This window comes from Osmerus eperlanus, chromosome 3, assembly GCF_963692335.1.
Source record: "Osmerus eperlanus chromosome 3, fOsmEpe2.1, whole genome shotgun sequence".
Classification (NCBI taxonomy): domain Eukaryota; kingdom Metazoa; phylum Chordata; class Actinopteri; order Osmeriformes; family Osmeridae; genus Osmerus; species Osmerus eperlanus.
The window spans coordinates 16,883,470-16,898,606 of record NC_085020.1 but is presented as its reverse complement, the minus strand read 5'-3'; the positions used below and the strand labels follow the sequence as shown (position 1 = coordinate 16,898,606).

At 43.4% G+C, this 15,137-nt stretch overlaps 1 protein-coding gene across 3 annotated transcripts; it reads right to left on the bottom strand.

Annotated features, from left to right (window-relative positions):
- Nucleotides 1–16: 16 nt before the first annotated feature.
- Nucleotides 17–14,225, bottom strand: si:ch211-269e2.1 (cohesin subunit SA-2). Of its 3 annotated transcripts, none has more exons than XM_062457488.1 (30): nt 13,953–14,225; nt 12,382–12,449; nt 12,086–12,250; nt 11,641–11,737; nt 11,424–11,500; nt 11,227–11,298; nt 10,787–10,991; nt 10,496–10,647; nt 10,285–10,358; nt 10,053–10,176; nt 9,298–9,396; nt 9,061–9,140; nt 8,870–8,977; nt 8,665–8,782; nt 8,435–8,579; nt 8,141–8,244; nt 7,692–7,784; nt 7,273–7,359; nt 6,896–7,096; nt 6,731–6,807; nt 6,525–6,612; nt 6,332–6,439; nt 6,014–6,106; nt 5,768–5,936; nt 2,709–2,836; nt 2,280–2,381; nt 1,951–2,105; nt 1,682–1,810; nt 1,315–1,593; nt 17–1,025 (listed from the first exon to the last, which is right to left on the bottom strand). In XM_062457488.1, exons 2-30 carry the CDS (start codon nt 12,382–12,384, stop codon nt 908–910), a joined length of 3,450 nt encoding a protein of 1,149 aa, XP_062313472.1. In that variant the 5' UTR covers nt 12,385–12,449; nt 13,953–14,225; the 3' UTR covers nt 17–907. The 3 variants fall into 3 exon arrangements, with proteins under 3 accessions (XP_062313472.1, XP_062313473.1, XP_062313474.1); XM_062457489.1 differs by having other exon boundaries at nt 5,762–5,936; nt 6,332–6,412; XM_062457490.1 differs by lacking the exon at nt 6,014–6,106 and having other exon boundaries at nt 5,762–5,936; nt 6,332–6,412.
- Nucleotides 14,226–15,137: the final 912 nt, after the last annotated feature.

Sequence of the window (15,137 nt, the reverse complement as noted above, 5' to 3'; positions counted from 1 at the left end):
AGGGTCTATTCGAGAGTCAAGGAACAATATATTTTTTTATTCAATTTAGATCTAAACCCAACGAACCTTAATCATTTACCCAATCATTTTTATCATGCCAATATTTAATTAAAAGAGTCTGACAGGACATCTATTAAGTGCAACAATATTAATTTATAGGGTAGTTAAGACCCAGATGGATGAGTTATTCTTCGATCAGTATAACACCTGAAACACCATAAACAACACCAAATACTCAGATATAAAGAAACTATGGAAACATGGCATGATGTGAGGTTTGCATTCACCGAAAAACACATCTTGGGTCTGTCATTTGAGTGGCACAATGTGATGTGATTTGATAAACAAAACCAAAGACATGACCGATATAAACAGTGGAAATATAACTGTGTGCCATGGGCATGCCAAACTTAACACCTTAACTCTATAATAGAAAAACGGGGGTCATATGAAACTGACAAAACCAGAACAGATGACAGAACAGAAATCCACTAGCACAAAGATAGGATTCCAATGCGTGGTATTATTTACAGAAATGGCACCACCCTAACATCCCCACACAACCCCAGAACAATAGCAGTCACAATAAACAACAAACATATAGAATATCCATATTATTTCATATCCGGCAATTAACAGGTCCTTTATTTCATTTGATGCATTATTAATCCAGATGGGATGGATATTACCAGATGTGGTGACTTCAGACCCTGTAGAACTAGCAGGCAATATCAGTTGTTTGATGCTTTCAAGACAGCACTAAAATATTACATGTGCAACTGAAATGTTCTAGCAGCTTGTCAAAAAAAGACTGACTAATTTGGTTCATATAAACACACTTGTAATAAAAGTGGTGCCTCTGTATGCTGCCCAGCTAACTCTTCAAAAGTCCATGTGTGCTTTAAGATCACAGATCAACGTCCACAATGTCCTCTTCCACCACCTGGTTGGTGGGGCCCTCTGAAGTCAACAGGGTGTCCCAAACGACAAGAGATTGGGCCACCTCTACGTTAATCTCCTCAAGGCTGAAAAAGACAGAGACACAGAAATTGATTTGCTAGAGGGACACTGCTGTGTACTACTTCTGTATTCTGTCTATACTCTGGCCTCATCTTGTGTTGCTCTTTATAGTCTGCCTCTTGTCTCTAAATAGGGTCAAAATGTGTGTCATCTATGGGTGGCATTATTCCCTGGTCTGGCACTACTTAGTCTGAGTCTCTTTTATCTGTTTCAGTTTCAAATCTATCTGTAATCTGGCTCAGTCCCAAATCTGTCCTTCGTCTGTCAATCTAGTCAATCTTTAGTCTTGCCTACCATGTAGTGCTGTTTCCTCTCTGGGCTCTCCTCCCCTTTGTCTCAGTGGGGCTTGGGGCAGCAGGGGCATCTGCCATGGGGGAATGTCTGACGGAGGGCGAACGTGAGTGATTGGCCAGAGAGGTCTGTTTCAGTGTATCAGAGCTGACGAAGGACAAAGCATCCTCCCCCTCGGCCCCAGTGGCCAATAGGGAGGCTCGGTAGTAGATGAGTGGCTGCCAGCCCTCGTCCCTGGTACTGATGGCTTGATCTCCTGCACATCTCTGCAGGTAGGAGTACCTGCATAGAAGAGCATATGTTTACACACCCACTCACCACTTACATAATACAGAACATTAAGTACGTAGCACACACACACAACACTTACACTGTCCTCTTGTCAGGTTTAAGCAGCTTGCTAGAGAACTCACTGAGGATGGTGAGGTATGAGAGATACGGAGGTGTATGCTTCTCTGGGCTCTGGACAAACCCCTGAAACGCAAACTCTATACCATCCCTGTAGGTATAGAGTAAACAAAGGACTGATTTGTTTTTACAACCTCTGTTGGTGAATATACAGCTTGAGGTTTGAGGTTGATGTGTTAGCTTAGCCTCCTGCCCTGGTGATCATGGCAAACAGGAACCTAACCTCCATACCTGTGGATCATGGCAAGGGACTGGCGCGACTTGATCTGCTCCCAGCCAAAGGTGAGAGAGAAGCGTCTAGCTAGCTCCTTGATACTACTGAAGGTCTGGACTCCTGAACTGCAGCTCCCCCCACTGTCTTGCTCTTGCTTCAGCCGCAGAAACAACTGGACAAGTAAAAAGGAAGGAGGCAAAACATTAACTTCCTAAAGTTAAATACGGTACACCTACTTCCAAAAGTTAAACTGTTACAAAAGTCCAGGGTTGCAATGAGAGAGGGACAGAGAGGATGAGAAGAGAGAGGAAAGAAGAATGGAGAAGACGAGCCAGCCAGGCAGTACCTGCTGAAGACACAGCACCAGCACGCGAGCACTCTCTATCTTATCCTGTTGCCGGGTCCTGCTCAAAGTCTCCTTTAGGATGTCCCCAAAATCATTAAAAAACTATATTGAGAGAGGGGTAAAAATAACAAAAGAAATAGAGTATGTACTGTGTGTTCTATTTCTGAGAAGGGTACTTGAATTGTCATTCAATCGATTGAACTTCTATTGGAAGTGAGGTTGTATTCTCATGTATTCTCTCAAATGTTGGTTACATACATACAAACACTCATACAAAAGCCATGAGCTATATTTCTCACAACTGAGTTTGAAATATACTATTGACCTTTACCATCCAGAAGGTTATACTGTGACACTAATGTATGTATTTTTTAGTAAACTCTCTGCATCATATAGAGCTGGTATCACCCTGTGATCCTCCTAAAATACCTTCATGTAATACTTGAAGATTTCTGCTGCCATGCTCATCTCCAGCACCCCGTGGATGATGAGCTTACAGAAGGCTGCCAGAAGTATCCTACGTCTGTGGAGGTCCTCCAGCTTTCCCACATCACTGACTGGAGGGTTGGGTGGAATTAAAGAGAGGAAGAGAACAAGGAGGAGAAAAACAAGTAAGGGGAACATAGTTTAGTTATTTTCTTGGACAATGGATTTAACAGATGGAAATCAAAGACAACATAAGAGTGGAGAGCTATGACACCTTGTGGCTTCAATCTTTCGCAAAGCTAATAAAAATGCCAGCAAGGTGAACCAGAGTTAACACTATTTTCTCACAGAAAGAGATTTTCCTTATTTCATAACTTAACTTCATGCCTTAAACCTGAGAGTGATCTCAATTCCACCACCTAACAAAATACAGATCTCCCACACTGCAACAGTTATGAAGCAAGTCTAATAAAACTATATTTTTTATTACATGTTCAAAGCCAATAGTTCAATATTGCATTAGTCAGACCATCAGATAGGTTCCTTCTAGGCCAGTTATTGATGTAGCCATCATGTGAAGTCTCTCTAAGAAGCTGCTGATGGAGATGTCCTCCCGCAAATATGCATTCATCCTCCTACCATAGACAACACAACTGTTCACAGTTACATGACAGTATATTACCTGTCTGTAATTTTTGTTCTAGTTGTGTTGACACACAATAGGCTAAACACATTTTACAGAAAACCTGAATGTTCTGCAGCACATGCCATTTTGGGCTAGTTGGGAAGTGAATATATTATATAATTTTCACCTGCAAATGTATTTGCAAGTGTCATTTGTGGGTCCAATTTCAAGTCTGAAGGTGGTTTGTGAAGAACAATAGGTTTGACTACAGCTGAGCATTCAATATGTACTGTGTATCCTTGATCATGGAACATGAGGAGTGACTCCTGGAGAGAACAGGCAGACAAACACTGCCACCAGCTGGACAGAGATGGTAGTCAGTAGAGATTAAACATTTACAGTCATTGTGAAAAGAGATTTTGAGATTGCCTTTCTGAAGTGTATTGCAGGCTGCAGTTTTTCTCAAAGGATCAAAAGTAATTTGACAATTGAATCAAAATCTGTTTCCTGGACAGGTGTGGACTATTCTTCATTATTTCTTCATCAATTAAGCAGGTAAAGGGCCTGGAGTTGATTCCAGGTGTAGCATTTGCATTTGGAAGCTGTTGCTGTGAACCCACATGTGGTCAAACAAGCTCTCAATGCAAATGAAACAGGCCATAATAAAGCTGCAAAAGAATTAAATAAATCTGCGGAATAGCAGGAACATTAGGAGTGGCCAAATCAACAGTTTGGTAAATTCTGAGTAAAAGAGAATGCACTGGTGAGCTCGGCAACACAATAAGGCCTGGATGTCCAAGGACGACAAAAGTGATGGATGATCGCAGGATCCTTTCCATTGTGAAGAAAACCCCTTCACAACCTCCAGCCAAGTGAAGAATACTCTCCAGGAGGTAGGGATATCATTATTCAAGTCTACCATAAAGAGAAGACTTCACGAGAGACAATACAGAGGGTTCACCACAAGGTACAAACCATTCATGTCTCAAGAATAGAACGGCCAGATTAGACCAACAAAAAAAAACATTAAAATCAAATTACGGAACAGCTTTTTTTGGACAGATGAAACTGAGATCAACCTGTACTAGAATGATGAGAATAAAGAAGTATGGAGGAGGCTTGGAACAGCTCATGATCCGAAGCATACCACATCATCTGTAAAACAGGCAGTGTGATGGCATTGGCAGTGTGATGGCATTGGCATACATGGCTTTCAATGGCACTGGGACACTAGTGTTTATTGATAATGAGAAGACAGAAGCAGCCGGATGAATTCCAAGATGTATAGGGATATATTGTCTGCACAGATTCAACCAAATTCAGCAAAGTTAAATGGATGGCGCTTCACTTTACAGATGGACAACAACGACCCAAAACATACTGTGAAAGCAACCCAGGTGTTTAAGGCAAAGAAGTGGAATATTCTGCAATGGCAGTCAGTCACCTCTCAACCCGATTGAGCATGCATTTCACTTGAAGACAAAACTTAAGGCAGGTAGACCCACAAACAAACAGCTTCAGTAAAGGCCTGGCAAAGCATCGCAAAGGAGGAAACCCAGCGTTGTCTATGGGTTCCAGACTTCAATCAGTTATTGCCTTCAAGGATTTTCGACAGTGTTACAAAAATATACATTTATGATTGTTAATTTGTCCAATTACATTTGAGCCCCTGAAATAAGGGGACTGTACATTTGAATTAAAGCTAAACGTCTGCACTTCAATTGCATCTCAGTTGTGTGAGATGCATTTTTGTGGTGGCGTACAGAGCCAACATTATGAAAATTGTCACTGTCCAAATATTTCCAGACCTAACTGTATAGCTCCTTCCTGTTCATTTTCTGATTAAAGGCCGAAATATACTACTCCGTTTTCACGGAGACGGACACAGGGAACGCCCTCTCCGATGTGGAACGCCCTCTCCGAGCACCTCAGAGAGCTCTACGTGCACCTCCTGATTTTCCTGACTATCCGTCCGCTAGTCCGTCATTTTACGGATACCCCTTGGCTGTGATTGGTCCGCAATTGGTTCCACACACAAAGACGTCATGTGGCAGGCTTCAAAAACGTTGCTCCACATACTTTTCTGGCGGTGAATTGTTTTCAGCACCCACAGCCTTCGGAGTACTATAAATTCAACGAATCCGTCCGACTCCGTCCGTCCGTCTGTCTGTCCATAACGGAGTCGGAGTAGTATAATTCGGCCTTAAGCCCTGGTCAGCCTGTCAGCCATGTTCATCAGGACAATGCGTTTTCTGTATGACTGTTAAAAGACCAAGTAAATGGTAAAACTGCAGTCTACAACTCCACAATTTACCCATGATACACAACACTTTCAAATCAAGAGAATCAAACTGTTATTGTATAAAAGGAGGAAGAGATTGCGACAGTGAAATAACAAAAGCAGAGTCCGCAGTCCCACGTCTAGCCTCACCCCTACTGTGGCTGTCATGTTCTGCTCCAGTGAAGACCAGCTCCTGGATGAAGAGAAGCAGCGCCCTCTGCAATTTTGGGTCAGGAGTGTAGAGTAACGGACCGAAGGAGGCAGGGTCCCAAATCTGTAGCTGGTAGTTGTGAGCTGTCAGGACGTCGCACAGAGACAGGAAGGCCTGTGGGCAGAGGGGGCATGTTAGAGGGGCAGGGGTCTACTCTGCCGTTTCAGTCCAACCCCCTGAGCTTTGCCTACCTGCTCCTTGACCATACGCTCTGCATGGGAGAGACAGCCAAGACACTTCTCACAGAACACACTCAACTGTCTCCTTTGGGCTACTGCCTTCTCCTGAAAACATACAAATACATGTTAACCTACCTAACCCTATCCAGAGCTCACAGAGACTTTGGCTTTTACTGGAAATGTAGAACTTAGAAACACAGAGCTGGAGTGCATTGACTTAAATTTAAAAAGTAAAAGCCACACTGTCCACCGGCTGTTTTTGTCCCACTCTTTCTGAGGGGTGATTATGTTAACTTATATATTACATTCTTTAAACAGAGCTGGACTCACCCTGGAGGTTAGGGTCTCTCCACTGGTGTTGAGGTTCCACAGAACAGAGTAGCTTACACACTGAAGCACCTTCACTGTCACCTGAAGTGTAATAGGAACACAGGAAGACTGGGTATGTGTGTGTGTGTGTGTGTGTATGTCCGCACACCTGTGTGTGTCGGTGTGTGTGTGCGTTCATTTGTGCAAGTGTTACCTGGTCAGGAAGTCTTCCATGTTTGAGGTCCACAGAGAGAAGAGGAGACAACAGTTCATACAGACCCCAACCAGACAGGTCTTGTCCACTGACACCAGAGACAAGACCAGAGACACACAAACAATAAATGGACAGAATCACATATACAGTATTTATGGCCTGCATCTATACACAAACAACTTGTAAAGTCTCACTGAACATCTCACTTGTGAAAAGCAGTGAGTTTCTTGAGCGTGGTCAAGACCTCTTCTGTCTGCTCTTCCTCAACCTGGGGAAGATCATCCTAAGGAAGAACAGAGAAGACATGGTTCCCTCTGCACCTCTGCTAATACTGACCAGCCACTGTGTGTATTCATGCCGTCTATGCCCACCTGCAGGGATTTCCCCAGCAGTGCTGCCAGCCTGTCGGTCCAGCGCTGTACCAGCGCATCCCTAGCAGGGCCAGCTATGGGGTGCCAGGGCGTCTCCGCCCTACAAAGGATGAAGTACGAGCGGGCAGCCTCCTCTAGCAACTCAGGGTGAGAGTGGAGTTCCACCACTGCCTGCATCTCAGTCAGCAGCACAGACAACAGCTGGAGGACACCATCAGACAAAACACCAGCGATTTGGAAGTGCCTTCCTGTTTACAATCCTTGAGCTTTTTGTTGTGTGTATGTTTGTGTGTGTATGTGAGTGAGCGAGTGTGTGTGTGTGTGTGCGCACATGTGGCTGTGCTGTGCATGTGGCTGTGTTGGATTTTAGGACTTACTTGTGTGTTCTCAGCACCAGGGGAGTCAGGGTGGAAGTACTGAGGAATCTTCATTAAGCTGGCCACTGTATGAGGGTTCTTAGAGAACTAGGTTGATAAAACATTACCTAATCAACAACACAACCAGTTCACAAATATAACCATATCACTAACATCCTCTTTGTCACTGGAGCCATCTGCCTCTCAATTGTTGCTATAACAACTACCTCCATCATCATCATAATCTTCTCAGTTGTTTCCTTACATCGTGTATATACAATCCTGCACAATATACCTCCCTCATTGCAAAGCTTAAAATGTGATTCAAGGAACTCAAAACAATGTTTTTGCAGAGCTACTTAAGTGAAATTAGCTGGTCTGCTGGCTGGAGAAGACTGTAACGGTGAGGTTTAGCTTGTCTGGAAAAGAAAATGACCAACTTTGGAGAGCAGTTGAGGAAGCACTGGGAGGATGAACTCTGTTAATTTGCAACAGTCATCCACCTGAGTCCTCTTCTCTTTAGCACTGAGTACCTAGGACAAAGACACAGAGAGTTATGATTAGGTAAGGTTGTGTATTGATGGCTATTTGATGTGGCATCCATGTGTTTAGATACCATCGTGGATTGGCCATTCCTGAGGGTCACACAAAGCACACAAACTTGAGTATGAAAGAAAGCAGGCTGTTCAGCGGGGTCAATGTTGTAAATCATTCCCCACCTGCACTCACAGGTGGACAATGTGGTGGACACGGTGGCCGAAAAATACTTGGATCAGTGTCAAAGTAAAAAGGATAGGATTTATGAGGACGTCTATCTGTAGAGTCCCTAGTCTAGTGTGAAAGACCCTCCAGACTGGTGGATTATTCTCATTCTCTCCATCTCACCAACCTTCTTCCCTGAATTCCTGCCAGGCAGCACAGCTCCTTCTGCAGCTTGACGCATTGATGCTACCATTACCTCCACCACCTCGGACTGCTCCTCCTGGGACAAACCTGAAGTAATACACCCCACACAAACACATACACACGCAAACAAATGCAGGTACACATTGTAATACTTATTACTAGAACCAAGTGTAATGACATTTCCCTGTGGACAAATTATTTGAACAATTACTTTGTTACATGATCTTAGGTATTTTTCTTATTTAATTTTACATAATGTCAATTTCTACAGACTGACATTTTGCACACACGCACACACCCTGACTTGTCCCCTGTGCAATAGGGTCTTGCAGAAGTAGAGTGGTGAACAATGCCCAGTTCTTCAGTAGAGCACCAGCACAGTCCCACAGACTGTCCACCAGGTAAACCACATGCTGATGCAGCTGGAAACACACACACACTTTGGTTAATACACACACAAGGTAGTGTACATGCACTATAAAGAATAAACATGCAGTTCAGCCTCACCTGACTTTCACGGTAGAAGCTGAGCAGAGCTCTCAGCCTTGCAGCGGGGAGAGTGTTTGAGTCCTTCTCTTTGGTTGTGTCCTGGAGGTCAGGGGTCAGGGGGTTGCTGCTGAGGAGCCTAGGGGACCAAACAAACACAGGCACCGCCTCAGTCTTTCTTCCCATCGACTAACTTTGCATGCTTATCGCTGTAGGATCTGCTGACCGTGAGTGGAGCAGTTCTCCAGCAGTGACTGCTAAGGGGCGCTGTGAGGAGTAGACCAGCTGGAATAACTGTTTGTAGTCCTCAGGACTCAGGACATCCTCACAGGACCTTGGGAGAGAGATGGGGGATGAGAGGTACTTTGTAATACCTTTGGGGAAATGAGAGGAGAGGAAAGGAAATTAGAGACTCACTCGGAGATGAGTATAAGGAGTTTCATGGCCTGGACTGCCACTTCATGGTCCTTATCCAGGGTCATGGAAATGAGTCTGTCCTGCAACACACACAGCATGGTCATCACAGACACACACACACACTTTTTCTTTCAAAAAGGGTGAAAGATTAATATTTGTCACGCAATTGGTTGACTAAATGAACACTGACGCAAACCCACAAATGCCCACAGAAGGATGAATCCTTGTCAGTGCTACCTTGAAGCGGCTGGTGAACAGGTCCAATCTGGGCAACAGCAGGGGGTCTACATACAGGCCTTGGAGACCCAGCACGCACTTCAGACGCACGTCAGGAAACTGTGATGTCACATGTCACATGAATGAACACAATGTACAGGTGTGCTCTGATCTACATTCATACCCTAGAGCGGGGGTACTCAATAGACGGACCGCGGTCCGGATCCGGACCCAGACGCAATACAATTTGGACCGAAGCCTAAATCAACATTCTAATTTAGTCATGATCCAAGCAAGTTTTCATTGGTGCGTGATTTCACGCCCATATTGTTTTCCTACTAGATGTGGTTTCTATCTTCTGTGTCCAATCCAAAGATCCAATCAGGAGCTGTAATAACTGTAATCACCATGACAACTCACTCACTCAACGTTGGCCGCAACCTCTGTAGGTCACGCAGGTTGTGTGTGTCATTCGCAACAACGCAGGCTAATCGATTTGCTAACGGTACCTGTTTCTTCCTTAGCAAAAATCATGGTGTAACAAAACCCAACAAAAAGCTAAAACTTGATTCCGAAAATCGCACACATAGAGCGTGACACACAAAGGAGACAAACTACACACACAATTATTCATGACCACCAAGAAAAATGTACAAAAGAACAGAGTTGTTGTGAGCATGGACAGTTTTTGTGAACATGGACAGAGTACAAATACAACCCTTGAAACTATCTGGAGATATGTATTGACTGTCTGACTGACTGTTACTGGTGTTTACCTTGTCATGCATCATCCAGCCCATGTATTTGAGGTAGCTGTCAGTCAAAAACACACTACTGTAGAGTCTCATCCACATTCCCAGCTCCTCCATACACATAGCGCGGATCTCTGGAAGCACATCACTACACACACCAAACAGACAAACAAACCCACACACACATAACTAGAGCTACATAAACAGAGACTTGTTGCACATAAAGGAGATGAGCAGTAAAGAAAGGTATCTCTACCGGTATCGCTTCAGGAATACTCCTTTGAAGATATTGTCCATCATATTCTCTATCTCCACCCTCTTGTCTTGCAGCTAGAGAGAAATACAGTCACATGGTGATAATCACAAAAGATTAACAAGTCAGTCAGATGGATAATGAATTAGTCAGTAAGACTAAGACACACAGTAAGACACACACAGCAAGACACACACATACACACAGAGGGTACCTCAGTTATCTTTCTTTGTATCCTCTCTAGTCTGGGTGAGCCTCGACGTGATGAGCTCTTGGTCTGCTCCACCTCGTACAGCTTCTGGCTGTTCTCCACACCCACACTCAGGCTCAAAGCCACGTCCACTAGCGAGCTCAGCAGCTTCAGCGCTGGACACACATGTCAAAGGGCAGAGGTGGGAGTGCGGTGCATGTGTTTCTGTAAACAATGGCTGTTTTTCATCAGCATGTGTGAGTTACCTGTAAATGTGTGTTGGAGATGGGTTGTGTTGGAGGTGGGTTGTGTTACCTGCGAGTGTGCAGGTGTGTCGAAAGGCCCGTATGTAAGAGTCAGAAAGCTGGGTGAGCAGGGAAATGAGTGTGTCCATCAAGTAGCTGTCGAAGATGACACTGTACTGACACTGGCTCACCAGCACCGATACAAACTCAGAGAACTCGGAGCGGAAGCGACGCCAATAAGGACCGGACATGGTCAGAGGATACTCCCCACTGTCCTGGATGTAGAGGACGGACTGTCAGTCAGAGGCTAAACCCTGACTTCGGGAGACAAAACATGCCTGGTAGAACTGCCAAGACTGTCAGGATCAGAATCTGACTCAGAAACACTGAAGCCATGTATAATAAGACAGATAACAGACAGATCTATAGAGCTAAAATACCAATATACTAGATGATAGAAAGTCTAGAACAAAGATTGACATATTTTCAGATAGTGGAACAGAGATTGACCGTGTCAATGGGCCAGGTAATAGTGAGAATCCAGGGAAAGGCCAAAAACTTCTTATACTGCAGCCCTGAGCCCTGAAATAAACACATATATACGTTTTCACTCAGAGAGAAAGAGAGAGAGAAACAAGAAAAACGGGAAAGAGAGAAGAAAAGAGACAGAAAGTGTGAAATAAGTCCCCGGATGGCCCAATTCTCACCTCATCCAGCTCCTCCACCATCTTCTGCATGACTTGACTGTCCTGTCTACTATGGAACATCTCAGCTGTGACCACTCCTGAGCAGGAATACACACACACACAGTGTACTTCTGGTTTCCTGTCTAACCTTTTTCTTAGACATCCCAACCTGAAAGCATAAAAAGTCAAGCGGCATTTCGGTGTGTATGTGTGATAATGTGTGTGACTTTATCTTTACCTTTGCATCCAGAACACTGGATGAAGAAGCTAATGAGGTCCAGAAGGGCGGAGTCTCTGTCTGTCAAGTAAGCCTCGATCCAATCATCAACAACTGCCTGGTCATGTGACACACATCCAGGGAGTGACAATAGGAGGAATCAGTGACTTAATGAAGGGCTTGATTAACCATTATGTTTTCGTATTTCGTATCTTGCTTTCTTATAGAGATTTGGTAAAAATGTGCTAATGTAGTGTTCCCTTCGCCTATCACAGTACTGCCTTTTTCCCTTAATAAAGAAGTCGCTTTATATCAGCCACGCCTAGTATTTACCAGTCAGTCTGCCTGTACAGGAGTGACTTTGCCCATATACCAGTCTCTATACCCATGAGTCTGACAGTTAACCAGTGCATCTGATTGTATACCAGTGAGTCTGCCTTTCAATCAGTGATACCACAGTCCTTACCTGCATGGCGCCCCTGCCCATGGTGACCACCTCAAAGAGGGTGACGGCCTCAATGTCTGCATGTTTGAGATGCCTGCTCCCTGGCCGGCCCAGACTGACACAGCTGGTCTTCACGTGCCTGCGCTTGGCATTCTCGGAGCCCTCTCTTGCCCTCTTCTTCCCTTTCTGTGCGAAACAGCGGCGCACACGCACACACTTATGCACAGACATTACACATCTATTTCACAGTCTCTGAAGCTCCAAGCCACTTGAGAGCGTGCGATTAGTATGTAAATTAATTTGTAGGTATAACTCACCATCCTCTTCTGTCTGTACTCATCCCTGGCCCTGCCCCCTTGAGTGGCTCACATCTAATGAGTTCTGCCTGAGTGAAAGGAGAGAAACAATTTAGGAGACAATACTAACAGACAAGAAACTTCAGTAGTGACCACACTGCTGCTGGTGTTTCTGATTGGCTGGTAGGTGGCATTTAACTCGAGACAGCTCTCAAATCTGCAGAAAACTTACTTCTGTATGCTTGCGCCTCGTCCATTAATTGTATATAGTGGGACAAGTTATCCCTTACTTCTCAGCTTTTTGGTCTTTTTAAATCGAACTATTTGTATAATCCGTGTACTTCTCTGTCCATTATAAAGGCTATCCTTTCCCGGTTTTCTGCAGCCACATTGCGCGCGCATCCCGAATGTTTACAAACAAATAATTGGTCTATTCGCACTCTGATACCGATCAACCAATGGGGTTAAGGTGACACCATGACATACATTGATTCATTGATACATTGACAGCTTACCTCATTAGCTTAAGGACAAAGAAATACAGAAATAAATGAGAACATAAATAAATAAATACAGAAATAAATGAGGAAAGAAATAAATACAAAAATAAATGAGGAAAGAAATAAATACAAAAATAAATAAATACAGAAATAAATGGCCATGTAAATAAATAAATACGTAATAATATTGTTTCATACATTTATTTTTATATATTCATATTTTTTAATGTAAAAATACATTTATTGATACATTTATTTATTTATTCATTTATTTTTAATTTTGGCAGGTTTGGTCCTCCATAGTATGAAGTAGGCCTATGTCGTGAAATAGGTTTTTAGGGGTGGGAAAATAAATAATAATAAAATAATATATTTGACAGAATATAGGTTGCGCCTTGCCACAGGCAGGCACACCCAAGAAATAATTTATATGAGAGAGAATACCTAGGTTGGTCCTTGCCAAAGCAATCACACCCAATAAATGTGTTTACCGTTTATGTATTTAGGGAATATAGGTTATAACCCTAACCCTATATAAGCTGTTCTTACGAAGATATTTTCTGTAAATGTTTCGTTGAATTCGTCAGACATTTTTATATACCACATACGTTCCTAATTTTTCAAAACACTCATGTCAGCTAATGCGCGATGGAGGAACATTGTCCTTTTAAACAGACCATTGGCTACTTCTACATCAGTAAATATAAATAAGACAGTCTGATTGGATAGTCTGAGGAGGCTAGATCACTCAGGATGTGCGGTCCCTCCTCTAGATTTCCCCCAGTGTTGCTCTCTAAAGCAAAAGCTTTGTCCTCATCCCCCATGTCTGTGCTCATTCCGACACAGCCTCACGGCCAGACTGAACCTCACCTTCACTCATAAATGCTGATTTTGTATTCACGGATATACAGACTATGTACACAGAATGACACGCTTTGTTTGGGGTGGTGCGGATAAACCTAGCTGTCGGAATAACTGTTTAAGTCTCTCATAATGGGTGGATTGTGGTAATATTCTTACATTCTCTTAGAGAGATGTGATGTATTCCGCGATTTGCAATGTCAGTTATAACTATAAAGAGTTTGATCTTACCAGAGGAATATGAATAGTCTAGAGCCGTCCATGTTTAGTCCAGATGCTTAAGTTACAGTGCCATTGCGTGGCATGGGGTTTAACAAGCGTGAAATAACTCCTGATATCAGTGCTCCAGGTCTGCAGCATAAACTATACATTGACTTACATATTAATAGACACAACTAGATTTTTCTTCCAAGATGGCGTCCCCATTCATTTCTATGAAAAGTGCTCAGTGGCGCAGTGAGGCAAGCGAGAGCGCGAAATGGACCGCGCCATCTTTCCAGACCGACTCGTCCGGTCTTGCGCAGAAGTATGGAAGCCCATTTCCGCCAGTAAAAAAAAAAAGATGACAAATTAAGTCATAATTATGAGATACTAAGTCGAAATTATGAGATACTTAAGTCATAATTATGAGATACTAGCTGTCCAGATGTCTTTGGGTAATGTTGGACTCATTTCATGTTTTTCTCTATGTTTGCATGTTTCATTTATATGGTTAATGGGTATATGGTTTGCCACCCTCTTTTCTTTTAAGTTACCCATTAATAGTCCATCCTCAGCCATCATCGAGTCCATCCCATCAACTCATCCCAACTCATCAATCACAGTCTGGTTTGCACCTCCACTGCCAAGGACCAAGGCAGACTGCAGAAGATCATTTGGTCCCACCCTGACCTGTTCCACTCCAGCAAGAGAGCAGGCAGGATCATGGCTGACCCTTCCCATCCAGGCCACCACCTCTTCCTATCCAGCAAAAGGGTCCGGTCCATTAAAGCCAATGGACTCACAAACAAGAGTCAGGTGGTTGAGCGGTTAGGGAATTGCGCCAAAGCTGGGGAACATTTGTCTACCTGGAGGGGGGGGGGGGGGGAGAAAGGAAAGGAGGGGGGAGAAAGAGGGAAGAAGAAAAAGGAGAAAAAAAGAGGGAAAAAAGGAGAGAAAAAGAGAAGAAAGGGATTTTTATGGCCCAGACCTACATCACAAATGTTTTTTAAATGTTGAGGTATATCAGGAATCACAATTAAAACCTTATATTTTTATTTCTATAGACATATATATGGGATAAAAGCTAATCCCAAGGTTCTGGTTTTACTAAATTGTTGCCAGAAATTCAAGTGGTTAATTTTTATTCTTGGAAATCACATAATCACTGTTTGGTTAATAACAAAACAATGATGATACTAATAACTGTTTAGTGAA

Coding starts and splice junctions, on each gene's coding strand:
- si:ch211-269e2.1 (XM_062457488.1), bottom strand. Junction 10,177..10,284: donor GTATTCCTGAAGCGATACCG/GTAGAGATACCT, acceptor TGGTGTGTGTAG/TGATGTGCTTCCAGAGATCC. Junction 6,613..6,730: donor AAACTCACTGCTTTTCACAA/GTGAGATGTTCA, acceptor CTCTGGTGTCAG/TGGACAAGACCTGTCTGGTT.